At 46.9% G+C, this 27,977-nt stretch overlaps 1 protein-coding gene across 3 annotated transcripts; it reads right to left on the bottom strand.

Moving 5' to 3' along the window:
* Nucleotides 1-55: 55 nt before the first annotated feature.
* Nucleotides 56-27,977, bottom strand: ST6GALNAC1 (ST6 N-acetylgalactosaminide alpha-2,6-sialyltransferase 1). 3 transcript variants are annotated; one of them, XM_066980174.1, is made up of 11 exons: nt 22,853-27,977; nt 21,964-22,149; nt 20,080-20,175; nt 9,077-9,713; nt 5,064-5,232; nt 4,696-4,867; nt 4,347-4,485; nt 3,663-3,766; nt 3,013-3,102; nt 1,669-1,768; nt 56-1,263 (listed from the first exon to the last, which is right to left on the bottom strand). In XM_066980174.1, the coding sequence occupies exons 4-11, from the start codon at nt 9,680-9,682 to the stop codon at nt 1,093-1,095; spliced, it is 1,551 nt and encodes a 516-aa protein (XP_066836275.1). In that variant the 5' UTR covers nt 9,683-9,713; nt 20,080-20,175; nt 21,964-22,149; nt 22,853-27,977; the 3' UTR covers nt 56-1,092. The 3 variants fall into 3 exon arrangements, with proteins under 3 accessions (XP_066836275.1, XP_047920371.2, XP_047920370.2); XM_048064414.2 differs by having other exon boundaries at nt 21,964-27,977; XM_048064413.2 differs by lacking the exons at nt 20,080-20,175; nt 21,964-22,149; nt 22,853-27,977 and adding an exon at nt 12,885-17,066.

Below are 27,977 nucleotides of genomic sequence, written 5' to 3'. Positions count from 1 at the left end.
GTTATCTCAGCCTTTAAACAACTGCTTCGGATGCCTACTAAATAATCACATGGCGTAGGGTTGGCCAAAGTAGTGCTGTTTATTTTGCTTACAAAACCACATTCAGAAGGCCAGTACTCTGAAGCCTTGCTGGCTGCGACAATGCCTCTCCCAGCACGACGTGGGCAGGCACTCCAGCCAGCAGCAACAGCAGAGCATCCATCCCCAGAGCTGCAGAGCTCTTACCTCCCCTGGCAGGAGGCAGGCACAGTGCTCCTGGCAGAGCTAGGAGCCGCGTGTGCCAAAGCCAGGCACTTGCTTGGCACACTGGGACCGTTAAACAGGATCTGCAGCCAGGGGAGCCCCACAGCAGGAGGCACGACTTCTGGCATCCTGCTGCACTACGGGGATTGTTTGCCTTCCCTTGTGCTGCTGCTGAGCGGGGGCCCAGGGCAGCAACTGGACCCCAGATGTCACAGTGCTCCTTTGGAGGTGCCACAGCGAAGCCACACTGGGGCACAGAAGTGAATCTCATCCTCTCTCAAATAAGCCACCTGGAAGCCAAGTGTCCAGTCCATCCTTTATCTTTACAGTGAGTGGAGTGACAGCAGCGCCTCCAGGACAAAAGTCAGCCTCCTGAAACAAGCTCTGTGTGTCCACCTCCATCCACTGCAGAGGGAGCCTCCTTAGACAAGGCACCCGGCTCCAAGAGGGGCACCACTATAGCAGTGAGAACCCAACCAGACCAAAACTGGCCCCAGCCCGAGGACCATCTCCCTGTAGAGGGAAAGCCTGGATGCTACTTGGATTCATCCTGGATTCCTCCCTCCTGACACCAGAGCACCTGCAACCACCCACAGCGGTGGCAGCCTGGTCAGTTGGGACTTCTTTGGTGGCATTTTTTTGCTGCTGTTCTCCTGGTCTGTAGAATTTGCACATTTTTTTGAAGTGTTGTGAGAGAATAAAGGTACCGAAGGAGGGAAATATCTTTGTGGGGATGAAACTGTGCCTGGAAGTCCAGAGCTAACCCTGGCTCTGGCGGTCTTCTTACTCATCTAGAGGTCTTCTTGAGGTGGTGTTGAGATTTCCCAGGCAATGGCCCTGGCCACACAATCATGATCTCTGGTAGAGCTTAATGATATTCTCATCATGAAGCTTTTTCCAGACCTGCTTCTCCAGGTTGAAGTCATGATTAATGTAGAAGATCAGACGTTTCCACTCCTTGTCGTAGTAATGATCCGAGTACTTCTCGTGACCTTCCGTGATGTAGCCATAGGCACTCACCTGAGAAAGATGGAGGGCTCAGTGGGGAGAGATACCAAAAACAGAGGGAGCTAAATGAAATCCTACACAGCTCCCAAACAGGGCGGGAGCTGGGGACAGGGCTGCAAGCCAGGGCTGCCTCCCAGTGGCCCTGCATGGGCATCCAAGATGGACCAGGCTGTGAAAAGAGGCTCCAGAGAGCCTGATCTCCTCTCAAATGACTCCCTGGGAAGCATGACAGCCCTCAGGCCCTGTGAACTATACCAGGGTTGCTTCTCTTGTCCTTAATTTGTTCTCTCCCAGCTGACCAGAAGCCATACACCCTGCAGGCAGATGGCAGTCAGGGCTGGGGCCAGCCATGCTCCGCCCTGTCATCCTGTTCCTGCTTCCAGACTGGGCTGTGTGCAAGAATCACCATGCCCTTACCCGGTCACAGAGGTGGAGGGCAGTCAGCAGCAGGAATGCTCCCGTTGTGGGTCTGTACAGCCGCCAGTAATGTTTTTGCAGACTTTTAGATTTTAAAAACCTGCAGCAGAAGAGAAGAAAGCATGGAGCGGTTGCTGGATGTGCTGGTTCAAGCTGGGAATGGCTTGTCCTCCTTGGCTCGTGTGGCATTTTCCCTCCTTGCAGCAGCCTGTGGCCATGCTGAGCGTTTCAGATAAGCCAGGACTGTGCTCATGTGTGGGTAGTGCTGTAAAGCACAAGGCCAGCCCAGAATGATCCCATCCCTCCGCTGAAACATGCAAACCTGCACCAAGCCCTGCTCTGCACCTTATGGAAAGGGTAGGTCATGAGGCAGTGGGGATAACGAGGGGGAGGATTAGTGGCTCTAGTACACTGAAGTCGCTCTGTCCTTTGTCCTTCAGTGCAGGATTGGCTTTGGAGTTCCCAGTATATCCTCCTCCCCAACCACAGTTAGGAGTGAAACATCATATAGGAAAGGTGCAGAAGGAGGGTCACAAAACCCACTATGAGATGCTGTGTTTTGTGCCAGCAGTTGTTAGGAAGGTAGGAGTCGGGAAAAAAATAGCATTTGAGCCCTCTGAGCCTTGGAAAGGACCCAAGTCAGAGGGGAGACAGCAGGACAAGCAGGGGAGTGCAAGCCATCTGGCACTGCGTGTGCTATCTATCGAGAAGGCGTAACACAGTGCTCAAGGAGACCGAAGGGTAAACACAATCAGAGCACGGCACAACGGGAGCTCATCTTCCTACACCTCCTGGCCACGAGGCCCACAGCTGGCAGATCTTACAGTGACAGTGTCCAGCACACTTGTGAAAAGGACTGGAGACACAAAGAAGCGCAGCCAGGCCAGGTGAATGGGATCCTGAAAAAGAGCCTATTATTGTGCCTGAGGGCACAGCCAACCCCTTGGGTTAAGACAGGATCTCAGGAGAAGAGGACTGTTATAGAGCCTTCCTCCAAGCTGCTGAGCAATGGGGAACATGAAAGGTTGGTCCTGAACTACATCAACTACTCTGGCACTTCAGCAATGCTCTGCCCACACCTAACATTGACACTTGCCCAGGACCTCTTTTGGATGCAGAAAGCCAAACGGTCTGACAGCTCTTGCTTCTCCAGCTCGTAGACGAGATGTTTGCGGATCTACCCACAACTACCATGCCCCTGCAATTCCACAGAGCACTTGGCACACTGCTGAAGCTCCCCCCCAGTCTGCTGGTGTGGCTAAACTGCAGTTACAAGAGTAGGCTGGGAAGAGAGAACCCAGAGAGAGCTGGTGCTGGCCACGAAGCACATAGTCCCCAGCTCACCTGTTTTTCATGTATCTGAGGAAGTCTGGGTGAACTATGAAGTATTTGTCCAATGTGAAATCCTCATCGAATCTATCCCGGGGCCTTTGCCTGGAGACAGGAATATGGAGATTCAGGACAAGCTTCAGTATTTCATCATGGCTGAAAAGCATCAGCCCTGATGCATTTGGTGATGAGAGAAGAATCACAAACAGTTAGGTTATTCTGCAACATTTCTTAGATGGCAAAGCCTCCTCAACCTGTGTTGCAGGGGAAGAGATCCAGGAGGAGAAGCAACAACAGGAAACAAATATCTAAAACACGCATGCATACAGACAAGACTTGGTGAAATCAGGCCTCCATCCATGAGCGGGACCATGTACAGACACCAAATCAGGCAACAGCATGCGTTGCATCCACAGAACTTTCTCTGAGCTCAGGCCACACATCTCTAAACCCAGCTATTTCTAAGGAGATGTATTGGTTACAGCAGTGCTCATAGCTGGGGAGGAAATAAGACGTTTCTCCAGATAAATCTGAAAGAGGAGGGAGGGTTTAACCCAGCTTGACCCTGGCCTGCATCTCAGCAGGACTAAGCACTGTGGAGAGGAAGATGGTACGGCAGAGAGCTCCACGCTGAAGGGTGTAGAGGTGGGGCCAGTTTGATTTACCCGTAGTGGTTCAGGAATCCTTTCCTGATGTCCTTGTTCAGCAGAAGAGCCTTCAGCCACTCATAGTCTCTAGCTCCCTCCAGAAAGTGAATGTATCTGATATGCTAAGAAAAAAAGTGAGAATTAATGAACAGCACAGGAGAGAGACACCCTTTAACACCAAAAAGCAAGCAGGCACCTAGGCTCACTAAGTTTTTCAGGCACACATCTGTGACCTTTTAATTATCCCACAGAAGCAGAATGGAGAGGACATTTGAGGTACAGCTACTTCAACACGCCAAAGGTTCGTGAGGGAGGTCAAACACTGGAACAGGCTCCCTAACGAGGTGGCTGATGACCTATGCCTGTCAATGTTCAATAAGTATTTGGATATTGCCCTTAATAACATTAACTTTTGTTAGCCCTGAAGCGGTCAGGCAGTGGGACTTGATCTTTGTAGGTCCCTTCCAAGTGAACAATTCTCATCTATTCTAAAGGGCTGGGGAAGGACTAAAACAACTTGCCACTATGAAGATTTACTCTCAAGCCAAGCTGATGCAGGTTCCCTCACTCCTTGCTAAGGGTAATGCTAAACGATTAGCTCAGCCCCTTTGCTCACCATTCATAGAAAGACCAGAACTGAAGGCCACAGACTAACAGCATCCTGCCAAAGCTGTGCAAGCAAACAGCATGGACCGGACTTACTTTTCCCCATGGAATCTTGCTGAACCCTTTGTTTCCCAAGATCTGGAGAGAGGACACGAGGGAGTAGGCTGTGAATCCGTAAAAGGAGGTTTTTGTTCCCACATCTTTTTCGTAACCTTTGATTACAGCCCCACTCACCCTGGCCAAGGAAATCAAACAGAGGAGCAGAGTTAGCAGATGACCATGGAAAACCTTAGCATCCATGTATATAAACGAAAAGAGAAAAACCTTTCTGATTTTTCATCTTTTCCTGCCACCAATCATTTTGGCACTTCAGAGTCAGTGCAATTACCTGCTAGCCAGAACAGACTGTGTATCTTATAAGGGAGCAGCGATCAGATTGCCTTACCGGAACACGTAGTCATGGGAGTCGATCTCCTGGCCCATTCCGGAGTTATTCAGTATTCCTCCATTCCCCACAACAGCACAGCTAATGCACGTTGACACGTTTCTGCTGCTGTTGGCCAGGAGCAGCTGCTGGTGGGGATGTGGGGGCAGCAATGACATGACCTCTTTCACCACTGTGAAGCAAGCATGGTGGAGAGTTAGCATCAAGAGCCTCGGGGATGGACCCAGGGAACCCACCACGGTTTCCCCGATAAGATCCGCCCAGCCTGATGCCTTTGACAGGGAGATCCTGCCAGCCACCAGCTATTTGGCATACAGTTCCTGTGGGAAGTTTGGTGATCCCATCCTGACGTGCCCTGAGGGACTCACGTGAGTAATTGAGCTCCATGAAGCCATAGGGAGGTGCAAAGTGCTCCAGGCGGTCCCACTCGCTGTTGTTGAAGTATCTCTTGTCGGTGAAGAGCATGATGTTAGGCAGGAAAAGATCTCGCAGCCAGTCGGACTTGGCAGCCTTGGCCTTCACTGATTCGGAGCAGGTCTTCAAAAACAAGAAGAAATAATAAGGGCTGATTAGCAGCGAGCTGATAAACCTGAGTGCCAGCGCATGTGTCTCTGTGTGTGAGAGTACTGGAAAGAACCAGAGAAGCTCCAGTGGTTCATAATCCATCCCCCCCAGTGTCCCCATCACTGTGAACATGATTAACAATTTCAGCATTAGATCAACAATTAACTGATGGAAAATCACCGACAGATAAGACAGAATTCCTGCAGGTCTCTGGGACTTTCCCCTACAGAACAACAGGCCTGCAACGCTCACACGTTTTTAACAGCTTTGGACCTCTCTACCTGATGCAAAAAGCCACCTGTACTGGGTCTAACCTGAATACACCAGATACGGCCAGCAGTGCACCTCACGAGGCCCTGGCCCCAGGCAACACATGAATCCATGAACACATGAATCCATGCTCGCTGACAAACATGGGGGATCAGATCACCATTATCAGTCCCTAGACAGATAAGAAAAAGCATGCAAACAACGTGCTCAATGTCATAAAGCAATCACAGGGCAGCACACAGCCGATAAGGGAATCCAAGTCAGTTTATTCTCTTAACAAGGGCAGGCTCAGTGCAGCTGGCAAGTGTTAGCCTGCGTGTGCAGACGGAGAGCTCGTGTCCACTGCTGTGGATTTTCCACAGAGCCAGTTTGGGCTTTTTCTCAGACACCTTCACCAAATACTTACTACCGAAAGATAAAAGAAGGCCTAGTGGAAGTGTGCGTCCACCTCAAACCCCCAGCAACGACCAGACATTGCCAAAGCCCGGCGGTGTGCTCCACAGCTGAGCTGGGCTCCGTGCCGCAGGTGACGGTGACATTCTGCCTGTCGCAGCAGCGGTGCAATGAGAAGAGCACTGTGGAGGGTTTCATGTTGGCATCGTTTCGTTTGCAGCATGTTTCACGTCCAGAGACGGGGATGTTCCCTGCTGGCTCAAGCTGTACTTCTTAAGTACTAGCTGTACTTACTAAGTACTGTCCTGCTCCTCCCTGTGCCTCCACAGCTAGGCTGGAGGAATAGCTAACACCAGGGGAACTAGGGGAAGGCTGACTGCCCAGGAAACGAAGCAAGCTGGAGTACTTCCAGTCACTCCCTCTCTCCCAGAATTAGCGATCAGGTTTGGGAGCGAGACCCTACGCGTGATGCCTAGATCCAAATCCTCACTAAAGACCCTCCTGCGTGTATTTCCTCCTCTCTCCACCATCATGGAAGGGTTTTTCACACTCCAACAGCCGTTCTGCGCACCCAGATGGCCTGCAGCCCCGACTACAGAAAAAAACTCTCTCAGCTTCCCGCTGTAAGCTGTCGTCTCACGTTTCTCTGCCAGCTCCTGCTCTGCACTTCTGCAATGGGCGCACGTGCTCTGCGGCTCGCTGGGGAGGACAGGAGCATCTGGGAGCCAGCAGCAGGATCCTGGTGACCTGACCTCGCTGCGTGCAGTGCAGTAATGCTGGGCAGGAGGGGTCAGGGATTGTCTGATCGCGTGTACACACTCAGCCTCTTATTTCACCCACTCCCATTTGTATTTTGGGTGACTCAAGCCCAGGAGAGACCAGGAACAAAGATGCACATCCTGCTCTGCAGACTTGATCGTCTGCCAGCCCCTTCTGCTGTGTCTCAGCAAGGCTGGGCCAGAATGAGAGCTCAAGGGTTTAACAGCCAAGCCTTGCATTTAACAGAATCACAGATCTTTGGGTAACAGAAGGGCCAGCCGCTCCTCTCAACCGGTTCAGTGCGCACCCTGTCAGCAAAAGAATGGCACTCGCTGCCAAGAGGGGCAAATGAAAGATGCCACAAGGGAGAGAGAGCTCAAAAAAAAAAAACCCACACCAAAACAGCAATGCTCATCCCAGGACCTTTCATCAGCCCAGCTCAGCTACCTCTGCTCTCTGTACGCCTCCCAGGGCATCCCGGGCACTCTGAGGTTGGGGAACTTTTTCAGGAGCAGCCCCTGCTCCACTGGGAGAGGTCTGAGCAGAACAGCAAGGTGCCTGCAGCCCTGGAAGAGTCCTGAAGCAACACCTGCATTCACCCTTAATGCCAGCAACACGGTGTATGGCAATGGTAGAAGACCGCAGCATTAAGACCTCAAAAAGGCAAACGGCTCGTCTAAGAGCACTGAGCTAGAATTCCTGTGTTCTGCTCACCTGCCTACACCCTCCCTCCTCCCTGAGCACACGAGCAGTAAAGGCCACTTCCACCGAGGCACAAACACCATCCCCACTCTAGAGATGTCCAGCTGCCTGCCCAGCAGCAGGGGTGCCAAGGAAAACTGCTGAGTAAGCTTTATCACGAGCTACCAGCATAAAATGGGGAACGGAGATAGTATTACGCACCTCAACCTGCTCCTGCCTGCTTGCCAAGGACTTTGATACAGTTCATGACTTCATTCCCGATTTAAGGAATTTTGAAATGCTCAAATGTAATTTAAAATTAGTTCCTTACACCTATAGCTTCAAAAAGGAGCTCAGGAAGGAGCTATAGGAAAGGTCAAAAATATGGTCAGAATACGAGTTCAGTGTAGAACTGAAAAAAAAACCACTTGCTTTCAGATTCCATGGCTTTTGAGACAGCCTGGTGGTTGGCACTCGACTTACCGTTTCAGAAGATGGTATCTATAACATGACCTACACGGGCAATCAGAGGTAGACACAAGAATTAACCAACAGAACAAGACTCCCAACAAACAAGATCTATTTGAAAACTTAGAAGCTGTAGCTGTGCAAGCGCTACTGCTTTGTTGGGTACAACTGTATCATCTGAGATTTCCATCTCTACCAACACATTTTTCTTGTGCTGACCAGGCCTACAGTTGTTCCTATTTAACAAACAAAAAATAAAGCAAGAGCTGTTTAATGACAGATCGCTTATGATTTGTTCTGCTGTGATGATGGTTCCACGCACAGCAAGAAAATCCTAAACAGCAACTGGCACCATCTGAGTCAGAGGAGATCCAAATGGGTAAAGAATCTGCCTGCTCTACATACAGGGTGGAAAAGGTGAATCCCCAGCACCTGGTAAAGACTCCCATTTTCCTTAAAATAAACAAGTAAAAAAAAAAAAAAAAGTTATTTTTTAACCATCGGTACTCCAATGGGGCACACCCAAACATAGTTTAATTTTTACCAGTACAAATAAAAAACATTAAAAATGGAAACAGTCTCCACCCTACTGCCTCCAGAGCAGGCACACAAATGCTTATCACGTATCATCTAATGCTTTTTCTTTGACCTTATTTTGACTCTAACACAAGCAACTAAGAAGGCCTCCATTCCTGAGACCCTTCTCACCCTCCCTCTTTACAGCACAGCACGAGCACGTCAGGTTCCCCACTGCTGCCCAGACTTTTTTGACTTGCTTTGATAAATATGTACTTGGGTAAGCAGGTGCACAGAGGTGTTCCTGCTCCTGTTCCTCCACATGACCCTGTGGGTTTTTTTTGTGTGTGTGTGTTTTTTTTGGTGTGTGTTTGTTTTTTAGCTGGGCTGCATAAAACAGAGATGAAGGCAAACACGGGGATTGTAAAGCTGAGTCTTCGGAAGAATGCACACGTTCAGTTTCCCAAGAGACCAGGTGATGGACGGACGGGATGCCTGTATTGGGACCGCGATTTAGTGCAAGGCACTGACCATCCGCCCACAGGCATAACACCAGGTGTAATGGCACCTAGGGGGCATGCTACACACGAGCTGCGCTGTGTGCCTGTGCAATCGAGCAAGGCACCTAAGAGCAGGATCACCTTGTAGCACACCTAGAAGGAGAGAGATTTCCCAGCTAAGGCAGATAAGGAGGTCAACAGGGACAAACACACACGGCCATCACGCTTACCGCTGGTGGAGGTGAGCTGTCCAGCAGGTACTCATCCTCGAAATCCCACTGCGGCTCAGACTTGAAGTCAGCAGCCCTCAGTCTCTTCTTTTCTGTCACTGCAGCAGCCTGAGTCACTGGTCTTACGGTTTTCACTGACACAGAAGGCTCTTTTGGCATTGTTTTGTCTTTGGTTGTGTTGTCTTCATGAGCTACCTTCACCCCAGAGGATGATTTCACTGTTGTCTTCTCTTTGGCTCCCTCTACCCTGGGAAGTGATTTTGGTGCTGTCTTTTCATTTACCCCTTCCTTTACCCCTGGGGTTTGTCTCACCACTGTTTTCTCCTTGTTTCCCTCCACCCTTGTGGCTGTTTCCACTTTTGTACTCTTGATTCCCTCCACCTCAGAGGGTTGTTTCACAGTCACCTTCCCCTTGGCTTCCTCCGCCCCGGGAAGTGGTCTCGTTGTTTTCTTCTGCTCCTCTTCTTCCCAACTTGGTGTCCTCTCAGCTGTACCTTGTTCAAGCCTTGTAGTGTTTCTCTCCAAACCCACCTCTGAAATTCCGCTTGCGTTCCCATTACCGGAATAGTCTGAACCTTGTTGCTCCTGGGTGTCCGCTTGTAGCATAGCTGGGGCACGCTGGAAAATACTGAACTGCCTGAATGTAAGCAAAGGAAAAGCAGACACATCACACACACTTAGCACTTAGTAGATTCCAGCACATTTCTTTTGCTCTTGACTTTGCACTTCAGAGCAAACCTGCAACCGAGTTTCTGCAGGGAAGCAACACAACACATTCTTCTCTGCAGGATGCTGCCTGAGATCAATCTCATTTACATATTTGCCACACCAAAGTGTTATTCAAATTCCTGTACCATTCTGTCCTGAACTCTGTTCATCTCCACACAAAGCATGCTAATCTAGGAGACTACATACTCCTCTTTGGCACTTAGCTCGTGAATTATCCTCCACACTGGCAGCAACTGCAAACCAGCAGAGAATAGCAGCGGGCAGGACACCCCGGCAATGTCCGCAGGGCACTGCCGAATTGTGTTTCTGAGATGCTGAGCTCACGACACGGGACACATCGTGGAGACAGCCACCTGGTGCTCTACCCTCTTTGCCAGCAGAGCCACGTGCTGCAGCGTCAGAGTACGAATATCTGAGGGGATTCAGAAAGGGAAGTCTGATAAAAAGTGAAATTCATTCCTTTACCATATGTCACTTCTTTTACACAGCTTGCACTTACAAGATTGGAAATTACAGCCATGAGATAGTCCTATTGTTACCATTTTCTTTATTATCTTGCTTTTGTTAAACTTCATGTAGTTGGTGATTGCCCAGCCCTCTAATTTGTTAAGATTTCTCTGCAAGACCTCTCCACCCTCGAGGGAGTCAACGGCTCCTAATTTAGTATCACCTGCAAACTTACTTACTATGCATTCCAGTCCTGCATCCAGATCATTTATAAGAACATTGGAGAGGACCAGACCCAAAACAGAGCCCGAGGGAACCCCAGTAGTGACTGGCCACCAGCCTGCTCTAGCCCCATTGATACAGCTGCCAGCAGCAGAAGAGCCACCTGCAACAAGAAGATTGAGCCGAAACCCAGAAAAATAACCCAGGCAAAAAGCAGTGGCGTTTTGTCCCAAACATTCCTTCTTATCTACACATGGTTGAAGGGTGGAACAGGAAAAAGGAAACTGAAAAAATGCTGCAGCTGATCTCGTACGTACGGCAAAGCTTCTCAGGATAAAGCAGCGGAGTTGCGGCAGGCTGATTTCACACTACGTTTGCCCTTTGCATGACGCACTTGTTTGCATGACGCAGTTGTTACATGACGCTGTGGGCTGCTTCCAAGGTGATAAATGGGAAAAAAAAAAGCAACCCTACAGATAGCAGGCTGGAGAGAGCAGCTTGCTGCTGAAGCTTCAGAGCAGCATGCCATTCATTCAAGTGGTTAGGAAATTACCAGCCTAGGGAGACTTTTAAAAATCAGTTTTTATCAGATACTTGGACCTTTCCAACACCATTTCTATTGGAAAGACATTCTGGTAAGTGGCTTATCAGCTCTTCCTCTACCTCCTCTCTTTTAGCCAGCTTCAGCCAAGTACACAGCAGTATTTTTCTATCATAGTGCTTCATGTTTAAATGTGCCACTGCATGCTACCTAATAAAAGGGAAGATTTTATTTATACTCTATGTAAAGAGAAGTTCATTAAGGTAGTACTGGCAATTCTTAAATCCCTGGATGATTTTCTGTTGTAATTTTAAGAAGATGTTTAAAATTTTAAAATTAAAAGGCAGAGGACAATGAAATGGGACAGCGTGACAAACCATTCACCCCACACACGTGTTGTCTCACCGGGAAGAGATTCCATTCTAGCTTTACTACACTTCAAATTCAAATACTAAGCCAAACAGAGAGAAAAATGCAAAAATGAGGGCCCTTCGTATTCAAAACCTTGCTTCCTGCAATCAAACCCATGTGGCTTGTGCCTACACAGGACCTTGCTCTCCCAACCAGCACTTTAAATCCAGGCAACTGGTCAACCCAGCCCACCAAATTTCAGGCTCTAGAATCCAGCTGGCAAACAGCTGTAGAAGCACGACGATATTTACTGTCATTTTCCTTTCCAATTTACAGAGTCCAGGAACAAATAGAAAATAAAACCATTACAATGATGCTTGCTGTATTTTACGTTGCACATAAAGGTACAGAAATTGAACAGATAACCACATAACTACGCATGTCTTGTATTTTATCTAAAATTTCAAAAATATGGATGTTTTCAGTACCTGGAACAGGTACAGGTATAGCAGGACATAATGGTTTAAAGAAGCTGGGCATGGAGACGCAGTTCTTGTCCCACCTCTGCCACTGATGGGCTCTTGTGACCACAGACAACTCACTTCACATATCTACACCTCTTCTTTCTCTCCTTCCTCCCCATGTCCCTTGTGCAGACCCTGGTCCCTCCAAATTGGTACCTGTCCTCGGAGAATGGTTTTATAACTCATTTGTGCTGAACTAGCCTGTGTTCCCAGCCTCACCCCTCCTGCCTGCCACCCCAGAATTGGTCCTGAGAAGTCGAGGGGAAAAAGCAACCCCCCTAAGATGAGCTCACTGGGGAGCTGGGACCACCCGGGGGTGGTGGGGAGGCTGGGGAGCTGTGCTTCCTATACACAGCACAGGGCACCAACATGAGAACGAGCCCTGTTTTAGTAGGAAAGGCTCAGTTATCTGCTGTTTTCATGTAAGAACTAGCTTCTGGACAACAATACCAGAGACATACTACTGTGGTCTACACTGCAATTCCCTCCACACCCATTCTAGTAGGATTTACTTAATCATTTATATAAAAATAATATTTATATTTATCATGTCTGCATGACATGAGTGTCCCAACACACTGCATATTTGTACTAGACGAAGAATTAAATGCAGAACTCACTTTAAACATAAAGGTATCCCAGCAAATCAATCCCAGCACTGCAATCTGGACTAGTACTGAATGAGGTCCTTACAGGAGCCACCAGGTAAAAGCAAATACGATGCAGTGCCAAACTATGAAAACACAGAGTCAGTAAAACAAAAGCTGCTTTCTTAAACAGCAATGCAAGGAAACACTAGAAGCTGGTGATCCAACGGAAGAAAGCTTCTGACTGCAAGCTTCTAGCAGCATGCTCTGATTGTATATAACGTGGTTTACTAAAGCAAAGCGGGTACCTAACTCACATCGGAAGTGCAACTTCCAGGGAAAAAAGAGAGAGGAATGAAAGAGAACACATCCAGACAGCGTGTATTGCAAAGAAGCTGGGCTCTTACCTGAAAACGCTTTTCTCCAAGCCAAACAAGGAGCTAAAATTAGTAACGGTGAGGAAAAGTAACATTAAGCCAAGAAGCCCAATGAAGGTTCTGGGAGCTATCAGAAGCTTTCTGATGAAAAAACACATGGTGAGATGCCTGGGAGAGACAAGAGGCTCTGCTGCTGCTGCCCAGAGGTGCTTGCTAGGCAGCGCTTTCCACAGGTATGTGGAAGGAGTGGGCTGGTCTTCTCTCTGGGTTTCCCTATGAGAACATGCACACCCTCCCTCCCGACGTTCCCGGACACTTTGCACACAGATCCAACTTCTCAGACCAGACATCCACCTTGCATTGCTCCCGACTATCACCCTAAACTTACTGCAACACGGAGCGGGGAACAAAACACCTTTTACTGCAGCCAAGGGAGGTTTCCTCTATTTTCCTCAGTGAGGTTAGTCTGGTGTGAGAAGGAAACCCTTCACCTCGAATCTGGGGATTAAAGTGGGAACATTGGTGTGAATTAGGAGAGTACCACACTTTGCAGACAAAGAAACTAGCTTTCAGACCACCACCTGCCCAAGGGCACAGGAAGATTTTCAGCATAGCCATAAACAGATCTCTGCTCTTTTCTTCTTGCTGAAACTGCTCGTAGCTCCAATCTGAAGCCAATCCCTGCCCCAAAAAGCTGATGGCTAAATACACATCCATTTTACCTTGTGACTGCTTTGCTACAAGTCGGAGTTGGACTCCTTGCAAATCCACTAGTGAGGAGGAATTTGTGTTTGAAGACTGCTTAGTACGCGGTGCTTTGCAGGGCTGGGCGCAGTCAGACAGTCCCCTCCCTCTCTAACAAAACTGACCTGCCTTTGAGGCAACTGGAAAAACTGCAATCCGGCATTTCAGTTGTTTGAAAAGAATCAACTGCATCCCAATCTAACCCCGCTACTGCTGACAAACTTGTTGCACGGGCTTGCCTGAGGCTCAGATTCCCAAGCTGTCTCAGGAACAAGACACTTGAGCTCTGAGCTGCTTGTACAGGTAGCAGTAACTTGTGCTCTCCAGCTGCTCTTCTTTTGGAGCTCTCAGTCAAGTCTCCTCCAGTACCATGGCTAGGACTGGGCTATTACTTCTGGCTTTTGAGCTCTCAACCCATCACTTCACAATGATCACTGATTGGCGAGAAAATGACAGCACTGAAACAGGACACGGACGAATTTGGGTCTGTGGCTTGTTGGAGAATTCAGAATTGGATCCCCTTGGTGACCCCCACTGTACAGCTACCTGAAATTCAGTTGATTTCAAGGAAGCATTTAATATATCTGAATTTTTATCCCATGAAACATTTCATGTTTCTCATGCGTGAATTGTTATCATGGACAGACAACTGCCTTCTACACTACCGTCTTTACTAGGACCCTGATCATTTGGGAACTAACCAGTACAACCAGGCTTTGCTCATCAATACTGTCAGGTCAAACAAAGCTTCACTGATGCCACGTGCATGTAAAGCCCTCCAAGGGTAATGAATCCCTGCTGCAACCTTGGGGGTTCACACCCCACTTGGAGTAGAGCAAACAGGACATTCAGATCTAGGATGTGTTGCTCCTCATTGACATGTAGCACCTGACAATCTTCATGTCTCGACCTCTCTTCTTCATGAAAATCAGCAGTTTGCCTAGAGATTGACTTCTGGCAGTCCAAAATACATCTCCCCACTAGCAGAGGGAGAGATGAGCACAGATGAACAACAGAGATGTAGCTTTACATACTACAGCAAACGGCTATTTTTACCCATGGGGAGCAGTTAAATATTAACCCTAACAGTTGAAATGGAAAAGGTTATATGGCCTCTTACTACAGAAGTTGGTTTGTACAGCTCTTATCAATAATTAAGCTCAGATCGAGATTTTGTTGCCAACATCACAGTTCTTAAAAGCTAACATTCACAGTTACTGAATACACAGAGAGATGAAGATACATGGAGAGCTTTAAGTTACAAGGAAGCCAATCAGATTTCACACCTACCTTGTACCCATCCGCACATCAAAGTAAAGAAAAGCTGCAAGGATTCCCTGTACAAGGATGCATCAGCAGATGCATTTCTCTACTGCCCAAAATTTCAGATAAATTAATGTCTCTGGACTTAAGTGCAAAACACCAGTTATCAGAGGGCCTAGGAGAGAAAAGTTAAACAGCAAGCAAGCAAGGTGCTAAAAGTCCTTGAAGAAACATGGGGGAGGTTGTTAGTCCAGGCTATAACCCGGCTTCCATCTACAGCGAAACATTTCATCCTTCCCAAATTGATCTTAAGATCAAAGAAGATCCGCTGAATAATTAGAGGCACTGAGAAGGGAATCAGCCATGGTATTGTCCTGCTCCTGGATAGCCCTCAGGAGCTCCAGGCAGTTCTGGAGAGATGGGCTACAGATCTGCGTGTGCAGCAGGCAAGCAGCAACTCAGTGCTCAGAAGATCCCTTCCAGTGACAAATACCAGTCCTGATATGCACCATGTACAGCAGTGGCTTCATTTTAGCCTTCGTTTTTCAAGGCCTAGGCACTTTCAGGCACACCGCTTGGAAGAAGCTGCTTGTGTGTGACTATAAGGCTTTTATTGTTAGCAAGATCCCAAAGGGAAATTCTGGAGGCAGCCAACGTTTCCCTTCCAGTCCTTCCATGTAACATTACTGCGAAACCAAGAGCCACAAGGGAGAGCAAGATTCCTATAACCAGAAAAAAAAAAAAAAAGACAGCTTTCTTTGCTTTTAAGGAACTGTGCTGGCAATTGGCAAACATGTCTGTAGTACTCTGTGTTCAACAAAGACTGTGCTTGGGGGAATAACCAAATCTCTGGCAGGCAGAGTGGCCGAAACCAGGCTTGCTAAGCAAAACACACAGCTTCTCACCTTCTTGTATCGGTGTGAGAAAAAAAAAAAACGCCCTCAGAGACTACCGCCTTGGACTTCCATGGAACATTATTTCATCATCTTTCCACCCCCACAACTGGATTCAGCCTGACATAGCTCAGCCAGGCTGGCAAGCTTAAACACAAGGTCAGGTTAGTAGATGGGGCTGTGCACAAACTCTCATCCAAGATTAGGGATGACCTTAGTGAAAGCACAGGCCAAGAACAGAGCTGCTCCATTAGATCTCTGTAAGAAGTATGACTCCTGAGAAACACTGGGCTCCCAGCCCATAAAAACTGCTCTCCGTTGACCTCCACAGCCAGGGAGATAATTAACAAGACTGCACCTGACACAGCTGCTGGCAACACCTCAAGAGCCATAGGCCAGCTATCGGCTTCCTTCTGCAAACGAGAGGTTGTGCGCGCTTCTCTGCAGCCCTACTGGCAATCCCAAGAGATGCTGCTACTCTTATAGTGCCGAGGCTCCCAGCTCTGGCACAACTGCTCCGTGTTCAGTGTGTCCAGCTACCAACATCGGTGCCTAAAACAAGACTTTTTGCTAGGAAACTCCATCCGGGACCATCAAGTGAAGATGGTTCTCTTAGCGCTTTTCCATCTATAGCATGCCATTTAATTCCAGATCCACTTAAATACATCCTTAGTTACACCCTGGACAGATAAAAAGCAGATTTGCCTGTTTTGTTGTGTTTTTTAAACAAACTATCTCAATTAGATTTTAAGCTGTGTGTGTTGTGGCTGCCAGCTAGAGTCTGAGCTACGCCAGCAATCTGAGTGCAAGTTTTTGAGGGCTGTGTATCAAATCTTGTTGACTTGGCTCTGCCCTGTGCACTTACCATCCAAATGCCTCCATGAAGTCAACATCCTTTTGTCTGTCCCATCCCGACAGGAAGCCTAGCATGTCACCAGAGAGCTGACAGACAGAGACACAACTGACACCACATCACAGCTGATTTGTGGGTTTTGTTTTTTTCTTTTGTTTGTTTTTCCTTCACAACCTATTTGATGGAAAGTTGTCCTGGTTCCAGTTAGGACAGAGTTAAGTAGCTCATAGTAGCTGGTAGGGTGCTATGTTTTGGATTAGGATGAGAAGAGCGCTGATAACATGCTGATGTTTTAATTGTTGCAGAGCAGTGTTTACACCAGGCCAAGGACTTTTCGGCTTCTCGCTCTGTCCTGCCAGCGAGCAGGCTAGGGGTGCAGCAGGAGCTGGGAGGGGACAGACCCAGGACAGCTGACCCAAACTGGCCAAAGGGGTATTCCATACCATCTGACATCATGCTAAACAATATATAGGGGTGGCTGGCCGGGGTGGGGGGCCGGCTGCTCGGGAATAGGCTGGGCATCGGTCAGCGGGTGGTGAGCAATTGCATTGTGCATCACTTGTTTTCTTACACATTATTATTGTTAATACTATTATCATTATCACTATTACTATTATTATTGTTATTATTATATTCCTTATATTCCTTATATTATTATATTCCTGTCTTAATAAACTGTCTTTATCTCAACTCACCGGCTTCACTTTCCCGTTTCTCTCCCCCATCCCAGAGAGGGAGGGGGGAGGGTGAGCGAACGGCTGTGTGGTGTTTAGCTGCCAGCCGGGTTAAACCACAACAAAAGTTAAAAAATATTCTGTTCCTTCTGGGGAATCTCTGAGAAACCTGTTCCCTCAGCAGCAGGACACTATTGTAGACAGGTGAGCAGCAAATTTATTAAACTTATGATTAGCTGGCCCCCTTACCAGACAAACAGCCTTTTTAATTCCTGCCTCTCACAGCTGCCAGGAACAGGAACATTTCAGGATTCTCTGTTGCTCTGGAGAGGGAAACATAAGGACCACAAAACCTACATCCCTCTCCACGCCCCTGATAAGACATGCAGGCACACCTCTCAGCATTTCACACCTGGCTGCAAAAATCAGGATCTGCACAGCTGTGAATTCATAGAATGAGTTGGGTTGGAAGGGACCTTAAAGCTCATCTAATTCCAGCCCCCGGCCATGGGCAGGGACACCTCCCACCAGACCAGGTTGCTCCAAGCCCCATCCAGCCTGGTCTTAAACACCTCCAGGGATGGGGCAGCCACAGCTCCTCTAGGCAGCCTTTGCCAGTGCCTCACCGCCCTCTGAGTAAAGAATTTCTTCCTTATACCTAATCTAAACCTACCCTCTTTACTTCTGTGTCCTTCTTGTGGTGGGGGCCCCAGAGTTGAATGCAGGGCTCCAGATGGGGTCCCATGAGAGCAGAGCAGAGGGGCACAGTCCCCTCCCTCGCCCTGCTGCCACACTGCATTTGATGCAGCCCAGCATACGGGTGGCTTTCCGGGCTGCAGGCACACATTGCTAGCTCATGTCGAGCTTCTCATCAACCAACACCCCCAGGTTCTTCTCCTCAGGGCTGCTCTCAATCCATTCTCTGCCCAGCCTGTGTTTGTGCTTGGGATTGCCCCAGCCCGGATGCAGGACATTCCACATGGTCTTCTTGAACCTCGTGAAGTTTGCACAGGGCCACCTCTCAAGCCTGTCAAAGTCCCTCTGAATTACAGAATCACAGCTGTGCAGGTCTACTACTTCTGAAGCCACAAGTCAAATAATTCTTGGGAAAGGCCTTTCCCATACTCTTCCCACTGACTCAACATCAAAAACCATCACTCTTGACCTCTGGCAGGACAACTGTGCTGCTTTTCACTCCAAAGGATGCTAAGTGCTACAGGAATGTACCATGTAAGCCTGCTTCCTGAGTGGTGTAAATCATCATGTCCCTGCCTTACAGCTGGAAAACTGTGGCCTCACAGTGCCTTCCTCTGTGTCCCTGACAAATGCATCAGAAAAGTGCCTTCACGCTGTTAGCTGCAGGAGTAGCAAGGACATGGGGTCCCGTGAAAAGTTAGATGGGTTTCCTGCTGGAAATCACATGCTTTTCTTCCCTTCTCTCTTTCATATATTGTCTTCTATTCAACAGTTCTTCTCCTGTTTTATTTAGAAACCTAGAGATCCTGTGCTACTTTTCTCCACGTTACTCCCATTAACTTGGCAAAGGCTTTTGCCAGCCAGGGAGAGAAGGTGACTCTTTGCCACCCCAGCTGCACATCAGCTATAAATATACTGAGAAAATCACAGGCTAAGAAGTTGCTGGGCAGGAGAGCAGCACGCTGCTACTTTAGTGGAAATGTGAGATCCTTGTGCTCAGGAATGGCATACCATTCTCTCCCAGTTCCCTGGAAGTTACTTAGGATCTTTTCAGTTGGGGTTTGCCTCGCAGGCATTAGATCTCAAGGAAGGTTTGCGCAGTCTCAGCCAGGGCCAAGATCATCATCCAGTCAGTTTCTAAGAATGCTGTGTGATGACATTATACATCTCTTCCCATAAACTGCATTTCCTAAAGACAGGCGCTCCTCCAGTGAAAACCATGGCACAGAGAAATCAAGCAGGACATACGCTGGGTCTGTTTATCCCTAGTTCTGCGGCTTGCACCTTGAACCTTGTTTCCCCGTTCTTAGTCAACAAATGAGAATGATCGAGGCTCTAACAGAAACAGTCTAAGCTGTGTTGTTAACAGGATGATGCCAAATACTGGTGGCCTTCAGCCCTTGTGCCAATCCCCACTAGCCTGCACTTGGAGCTCTCCCCTCCCTGCAGCGGGCATTTTGCTCTGAGACACTGCGTGCCCGTTTGTGTAGAGCAAGTTACTCACACCACACCACCCCAGCAACGAAGGCTGGAAGAGACATCTCATGCAGTCCCTAGGCATCACATTGATATCTGAACCACACCCACGGGTCCAAGGAGATATGAGCTGCAGTTTATTTATTGTTCAGTGCTAGTGTTTTCCCTCCCTCTCCCTAATCAATCCACAACACTGCATCACAATCCAGTGTGTAAACTGTAAAAAAAACTCTATCCAGTTTTTTATGATACCAATCTTGTTCCACTCAACCTTTCAGCTTGGTTAATGTCACAGTTCATGTTTACCCCTTGATCCTCTAACCATAAGTAAACAGTAGCCCAATTTACTTAAATTAAATTAATATTTGGTAAGTCAATGCACAAAACAATCAAGAGCAGTCACTGAGAATCCCTTGTCCCAGTGGCTGTCCTTGATCTCAGAGGTGTTTTCCAACCCAAATTACTCTATGAAAATAAGGACTTTAGAATATAACTCTTCTGGTTGTTTATCAACTTGTGCTGTTCTGTGGAGCAGTACGGGAAAGCAGCCTGAGAATCCAGTAGCATATAACAAGAGTTGGGTTTATAACATTTATGTAATTTGTCCTAATGCACTTGTGTATTACCTTACTGTGTTTCCTTCGGCTGGTACTGAAACATAGACTTTACTGCAGGAGTATGACCAGCCATGCTCCAGCACCACGTTTCCAGACGGAAGTTCCCTGAAATAAGCAGAAAGGAGACAGAGCAGTAAAAGGCAGTTAAACACATGAGAATTTAACCAGGATGATGCCAACAGCCCTGCTTTTGCCCAGAGCTACACGGATTTCTTTTTGGTTTTAGCTTCATCTAGACACTGGTGGCTCCACCATAACATGCTGAGAACCCTGATGGCTGAAGCCACAATGCTCTAGATTTGAGAGCTGTCTCAAATCTGAAGTGGGCTTTTTGTTTTGCCACTGCCAAAATATTTCACTTGTTGTTCAGCAGGTCTACCTATGAAAATCATTTGGATGACGTGTCCCACAGATACATTAGAATAACTACACTGTTTCCTGGATGGAACTTTGATAAATGCAATTTGATTTCAGAATCAGAAAAACATACATTGTCTTTTGGTCTAATTGCTCTCTCTCTTTAAAGATAAATAGTCATATAAAAGATAATAGCCAGCATTTTATTTGTGTTTTTTTTTATATGGTTTGCTATCTAATCTGTTCAGGAAATAAAAGTACTTCCTGTCACGTCATATGATTAGCCTTTGGTTTGTTATCCTGCAAAACAATTTATTGCCTAGGGACTTCTTATTAATTGCAATAGTTCTTCTACAAGATCATCTCCTTCAGTTGTTTATTGTTCCCTGCTGAACACTGTATTCAGTGAATATAAAAATCAACAAAAATGGTATCTTAAGGCTGCCTGATCTTGTGTCAGGGACTCTGGGTTAGATACACTCAGTCACAGACACCCATTCTACCTGCCTGCTTTGCAATCCGCACCCGGAATGCCAAAATCAAGACAGGCTCAGTAGTCACCAACATTACCGGGGTTTTCCTGAAGGGCAAACCGAGTCACACTCATACCTGCAAACTCTCAGCCACCGACTATATAAAGCTGGCTTGACTCAGAGTCCAGATGATGAAGTTCTGTTTCAACACCCCAACTGGCAGGTGGAACTGATGCACAAAGAGAGCAGAACTGGCAAATAACATACCCTTCTTACCCCATCCCTTCCTAAGTGCACTGAAACAGGACTTTACACACCAGGCTTGTCAATACCGTCAGCTAAGTGACCTGAGGAGCACACTGTCAGTCTCCCAGCCACACCGTTCTCTAAATTAACCATCCAAAGGCCTGGAGGATCACTCACGGCTATTTTCTGATTCTTACAAAGAATGAGACAGACTCAAGGACACGAGAGAGGCAACAAACGCAGAGCAACCTGCCATCTGTTTGATTTGTTTAGAAAGGGAAGGGAGGTTTGAACCAGTTGGTCTTGGATCACACCTCTGCTATCCCACCACACGCTGACGCCCTAGGTGGAGGGGACAGAACCTGACCGCTGCCATCATCACTTGCTCTGTCCCCTTAGGACAACACGATGGATCAGTCTCAGGCTCCCAGATCCTAACTCCGCTCCCCCACAGACACGGAAACGGTCACTTGTTCTCAGTTGGGGGTGGTCAGGGGGTGGACATGGCTGCAAAGGGCAAGGTAAAGCCCTCCATTTTGTGATAACATTAGCAACAGGGATCTGCCCCATCTCTTGTTGCAGAAAGGCGAACAGAGACATCAACACCATCTCCTTGGGCTTTTCAGTATAAATATTACCCAACTGTCACACACAATGTGGCTCATCCCCGAGTACAGAACATCCACGAGCAAACAGGGATGACAGTTCACCCTTTGTTAAGAAACCCTCTGCCCCAAAGGGCTGAAGGAGGAGCTGGCAAAAAGAACGACTGGTACCAGAAAGCAGGTGACGCTCCTGCTGCCCCACAGGAACCCACCTGGACCGGCAGCGTGTCTCAGAGCAGGGAGCCGCTCACCAGCACCACAGTCAGCAGGATTTCACAGCATCCGACTGTGCTGCATCCCAAGCAGAACATTTCAGCGGTGGGTGCTTCCCTGGAGGCATTTCCTCACGGTGAAAGAGCAGGTCCAAGGGCCAACGACACCAGGTTTTCTTTTTATGCCTGTATCACACAGAAATTCCTGTTGAAATTACTTCTATTCTCAGTTGCATTAACATCAGGTTTCTCCCCCTAGTTTTGCCCTCTGATGCGTATGTTATTTGTGAGAACAGCTACAGGAGAAAGCTTGGGACTGAAATCCCCTGCAGGTTTCAGGGCAGCACAACGGGCTGCTGGATCTTCCAGTTGCCTGAATGAGGTATTATAACCAAAAATATACCAATATATATACTAATATATACCAAAATACCAATAACTATGCAACCAAATAGCCAAACAGAAATCCTTCCACCTCCACCGTGCCGACAGAAGTTTTTAGAAAACAGAGGTGTGCAGGAAAGCGTGCGATTTCCTCAGGACATTTTAGGGAACCGTCTCATCACCCCAGTCCCAGCATTGCTAATTTAACAGTGAGATCGGAGGGCTGTTGAAACTGGCAGGGCCTACACAAGTGAGGGGAGAGAAAGACTAAGGCCCAATACCCGTGGGTTCACGGGCAGCCTGAATATAGCTGAAAGAAAATCTCCCCATAGAAACAAGTTTTCAGAATATCACTTCCCCTATTTCGGGGTGACTGGGATTCATACGCCCTAGTATTCGCCCTCTTCATATAGCTCTATCCTGCCACAAGGACAGCAGATATGAGACAGGAATCCTTTATTGCAAGACAAAAAAAAACAGCCCATTTAGGAGGAATTGGCAACACCTAGCCTACGATTTTCATGCAGCGCTGCCTGAAACACAAGACTTCTTGCTTATGCTGAAAGTCAAACTTCTCTGTTTATTTAAGTAGATTTCGGTGCGTGGGTGTGAAAAGTTCAGCATAATCTACAGAGAAAAGCTGGGCTTTCTATTTTCTTCATCCAGCTTCCACAGGTTTTCTATTATTAATACACAGGGTAACACCCCAAGCAACTCATCCATATCGCAGTGGGAAGACAAACAGAACAAAGATCATGGAAGAGGAATGGACAACAGTTTTCCAGGCTGATGATACGCTGAGGAGACGATTTAACAAAAAGCCAAAACAAAGTTCAGAGGCCAACAGGTTCGTCTGATTCTCCCTCCCAGCCACTCTGTCCTCATGTAAACCACATCTCAGAAGTATCCAGAGGCAGTAACTCCTCCATCTTGTAAAAGACAGCTCCGATTTTTAGGACAAATGTCAGATCTTGGGACAAGCCGAGGCAGTCAGTCATTCCACCTCCCTGCAAATCCCTGGGCGGCTCTATTTTGTCTGTCCGGTCACATTTTCAGTAAGTGCTTTCTTCCTTCCAAAGGTCACAGTAGTGTCCATTAGCTGCTGGGCTGCAACACTGCACCTCTAGTATGAAAAATCTGGATTTTCAAATGGTCCTTGCTGCCATGAAAGGGCACTAGACACAAACGGAATGGCAGCTAAAGGGAATTCAGGGTGACAGGAGGAATTAGAAGATTCTGTACAAGCTCTCTGTTGAACGAACACCAAGTCGAAGCAGCTTACAGTAAGATGAGAAATGGAGGGATGAATCCAACGTTGTTATTTATCGTAAGTCAGGACCTGCTTCACATATGACCCACTAACATCAGATTAAGATACCATCTCTTCTGACATCTTTCATTTATAGGGGCCATTCTCTACACCCTGGTTAGTCATACCTGGGCGTTCATCTCACCAAATCAGCTCCCAGTTAGCTCAGGCATGACTTCTGCAGGAGTACAGGCACCAACAGACACAATGCTCTGTACTAAATCAGCGTCATCACACACTGGTTTTCAACCTGTATTTCACAGACTATTAATGGTCTTCAGAAACATCTACTGCCAGCAGGCTTCTTGCTACCACAATTCCAAAAGTATCTGGAAACTGGAGAAAGCTGATAGCCAGTCCTATGATGCTGGAAGGCACTGAAAATTAATTAGTATCGTTTTTAGGAAGACTTACTGAACTGAAACAGCCATCCCCCCTTCCTACAGACGAAGCACTTGCATCACTTCCCACCCTCCCATTTCCTTAAAACCAGCACCTCGAGTAACTCCTACTTCCATCAATTATCAGTAGCAGAATTCCAGCAACCGAGTCACATCAATAGAGGTTGCACAATAATCTCTCACTACATGGGCTACTATTCTCCGCTTCCTTTCTGAGAAAGAGCTGTAACTGCCAACAAGGTAGACAAATTACAGAGAAGGAATGATTCACAAAGTCTTCTTCGTAAGGATCACAGTTACTTCTTTAAGGGAGTTAAAAAGAAAAAAAAAAAGTCAAGAATATTAGAAAAATGTAATATACGTTGCAAATACCTATTTCAGATCTTATCTGATGCTATGGCAGGCAAACAATTCAAACACGTCTTGCCCTCAGGAAAGGGCTGTGTTTGAAGAATGCATCTTCTCTTCCTCCACAATGACGTAAAACCACAAAATCTGACAACAAACTTTTACTCCGATGACTTAGCTAACTTACTGCACTTGAGCGAGGCAACAAATTTTGTTTCATCCTGAAGATGAAACAAAATATAACCTTTGGGGACTGGAGAACTGAGGAAAATTTTAAATATATATATATATATATATATATATTAAAATCTGGTTCTGATTAGGAAGAATTACTCAGACTTGAAAGAGGCTGGGTGGAAACCAGTGAAAATATGAGTTTTCCCACATTTAGTAATTAGCTAAGTTTAGCCAGTCCCAGGAATGCTAAATAACAGGCAGATCACAAAATAGCAATTTTCTGATGAGTCCTGTTAAGGAGAAAAAGATTGTGCACATCCTTCTTCCTAATTCTTGCTGAAGCAAAACACTACTCGAGGTCTCAGCTGGAGCTGTGCAGGACCTCTCTGCTGTTTGTATAAAACAACAGCACCATCCAGCGGATAAATAGTACTTGCTTTTCCTCTCCCACCTCTTCACATCCATCTACAGAAAACGCAGGGTATAAGCTTTATTCCAATTTTAAATGCTCTAGTGCTGCACTTATTTTAGCCTTGGGTAAGAAAAGGTCAGACATTTCAGGAGCGTGGTAAAAAATAGCTCCCAAGAGAATTAAATTTTCCAGCACCAGGCATCTCTGTCAGCAGACAATTTTGCAGCACCATCTCCCTCCAAATGTTACCGTTCCTTGCACCACGACTGCAATCTCTTAACTGCTGCAGGGGTGGAAAAAATGACCCCCGCAGAGGTAAGCGGTCATCATACCTCACCCTTGGATTTTACCACTGGAAACAACTCTGCAGCCAGATGTGCTGCAGTGAGTCTACACATGACCACACGGAGAAGGCACGCAACTCCCCCGCTACGTTCAGCCCAGTTAGCACTGCCAATTTTGGTGATGTGTTGAGGCTGGTTAGGATTCCCCAGGACGACGGCTGTTTCATCTGCCTGTACAGTGGGAACCCTTACAATTTGGTTTAACATGTGAAAACAGCCAATTCCAGCAGCAGCAGAGGTATGATACTGCCCTCTCACAGAAAACAAGATCAATTAGCCCCTTTCTTTGAGACAAACGAAGATGAAACAAACTATGTGAGACTTCCTCTTTTGTTTGTTTATTGTTCCAGATACAATTTAGCAGTGAACAAATGTGAGCAGTACACAGCATTCTCAAGAGCTGACCACACCATGACTCACTCACTACACACTGGTAACTCAATGACTGCATTCCTGACCTACTTGGGGAATTAAGATGGCATTTCGAACAGACTTTCCACTTTAGAAAAAGGAGCATCTCACAGCTATTCCAAAGTTCCTGGCTGAGATCCACTAATTAGAGCTTGATATGTACAAGATAATATTCAAAGTAAAAATAATTCACATGGACTCCCATGTTGTCCTTGCAGAAAGCCAGATTCAAAGACGTAGTGCTAGCACTACGTTTTCATCTCCTTACCTTACCTTTAGGAATTCTTACTATCTAGTGCTTCTTCCATAACTCACAGTCTGAATATGTACTCAGACCAGAATCTCTGCTGTTTCATTTGACATTTAGAAAGGACTCACATGAAAGATCAGATTCCTGGAACACGTCAAAAGCCCTATAAAACCCCACTTCTCTGAGAAAAGCTTTAGTCATATTATGGAGAAAAGAGAATCATGCACATGCCACAAAGAGAAGGTATGCATTTTCACTACACGTTTTCTACCACCTCTGAGGTTACGCCGGTCAGACAACTTCCAGAGAAACACAGGCAGAAAAGGCTAAAACATTGAGGTTTTAAAGATTTGTCTGTGGCCTTTTTCATATAGTCCTCATGTCATCTCAACATGATTCATCGAGAAAAGCTTGGGAGGTAGTAAGGTGAAACTGTCTTCTTAAGGAGATGCTTACGCCACACATTCACTGCTTGATTACCACACAAATTCCTTATAGCCAGTAGTTACTGCATGTTTCAGAACTGGCTATTTCACTCTTCAGAGGAAAATATATTTTCTAAAATAGTCTGTTATATAAAGCATGGTTTTTGAATTCTCTTCCCACCATTCTTATAGGAATAAATCCAGTTTATTACAAATTCTGAGAAACTGCGGATTTATTTCCCTGCTAGACACATGTAGCCTGGATACAGTGATTAAGAGAAACAAGGGACTGGGGGGTGCTTTTTTTTTTCCTCCCCAAAACTAGTCTGGAAACTCCTACTTGTTCACTTCTGGTGGATATTAACGAGAACTTTTGCCTTTGATTCATTCTGAAAAATGCCTAAGAGGAATTTAATCAAAATATTTGACATAGTTTGCAAAAAACCCTGTAACTCCCCTGAAGAATGCAGAAGGCAATGTAAGATGGAAAATAACACTGTAGGAGCAAAAAGCAGAGGGTTTATGGTGGGTATGGGGCCACAATCTGGTACAGCTATTACTATTCTTATTTCCTTTGAAGAAAATGACAGTGAAAACCCATCTCTTTGCTATGAGATACATCTGCCACATTCACTGGCACAACTCCTCATAGGGTTGGCACAGTCAACCACTTTGTCTTAACTACTAATGCACTGGGCTACGCCCAATTATAGGTAACTTACACCAGCTCGAGCACAAAGGAGATGCTATCAAATCACGTAGCACAGAGTTTACCAATTTCAGAGGCAAACTATGCAAAGGAAAGCAAACATCAGAAATCTGCAGGGTAACTTTCTAAAGATGAAATCCCTACCAAGGCTCCTAACAGAGTCAAAGGAGGGGAAATCTGCTGTTTTCTGTCTTCGACTCTTCCACCTAGAGCTCCTTGGCTAAATCATTCTAACTTACATAAAGAAAAAAAATTACACTGGATCTCTGTTCCATGCTCAAAGACTTGTCTGTGCCTGTATGAAAGACTAGAAACACATCCAAAAACACTGAGGATGTGTAACAAAATACTCTTTTTCCCTGATCCACCCAAGACCAGACCAAGCCAGAACAACCTATTCTTTATTTGCTCAATAGTGTCATAACACTGGGCTACACCAAAGCACACCTACTGGGAGGTAAGGAACACACATAAATAAGAGCCCCAGAAGAAGGGAGAATAATGAAAAGGAAAAAAAAAAAAAAAGGCAGCTACAAAACACTTTGGCATAGATCTCTGACGAACAGAGCACACACGTGTATACACATGTTCCCCCCCCGACCCTCGGCCGCCGCCATTTTGTCATGCGGCCGGGGGCGGGCCCCGCGCATGCGCGTCCCCCCTCCCCCGCGGAAGGCCCGTCGCTGGCAGCGCCCGGCTGTGCCTGCGGAGTGCGCATGCGCACTGCCTGACGCACACGCGCACGGCAGTTTCGTGGCCTTTCCCTCCCGGAAGGAGCTGGCGGTTGCCATGGCAACGGGGCCTGCTGCAGGGCCTGCTCCTTCCGGTCGCGCCACCCGGTTGC

The sequence above is a fragment of the Anser cygnoides genome, chromosome 19 (assembly GCF_040182565.1).
Source record: "Anser cygnoides isolate HZ-2024a breed goose chromosome 19, Taihu_goose_T2T_genome, whole genome shotgun sequence".
NCBI classification, from domain to species: Eukaryota; Metazoa; Chordata; class Aves; order Anseriformes; family Anatidae; genus Anser; species Anser cygnoides.
The sequence above is the reverse complement of the archived record's forward strand: the minus strand, read 5'-3'. Positions and strand labels throughout refer to the sequence as shown.

Excerpts from the sequence above, each read along its gene's own strand:
- ST6GALNAC1 (XM_048064413.2), bottom strand. The coding sequence starts at position 13,204 with ATGTCTGGTCTGAGAAGTTGGATCTGTGTGCAAAGTGTCCGGGAACGT. Across the intron at positions 9,714-12,884 it reads TTGGAGAAAAGCGTTTTCAG|GCAGTTCAGTATTTTCCAGC; the intron begins GTAAGAGCCCAG and ends GCTTACATTCAG. Across the intron at positions 3,767-4,346 it reads GCAAGATTCCATGGGGAAAA|CATATCAGATACATTCACTT; the intron begins GTAAGTCCGGTC and ends TTTTTTTCTTAG.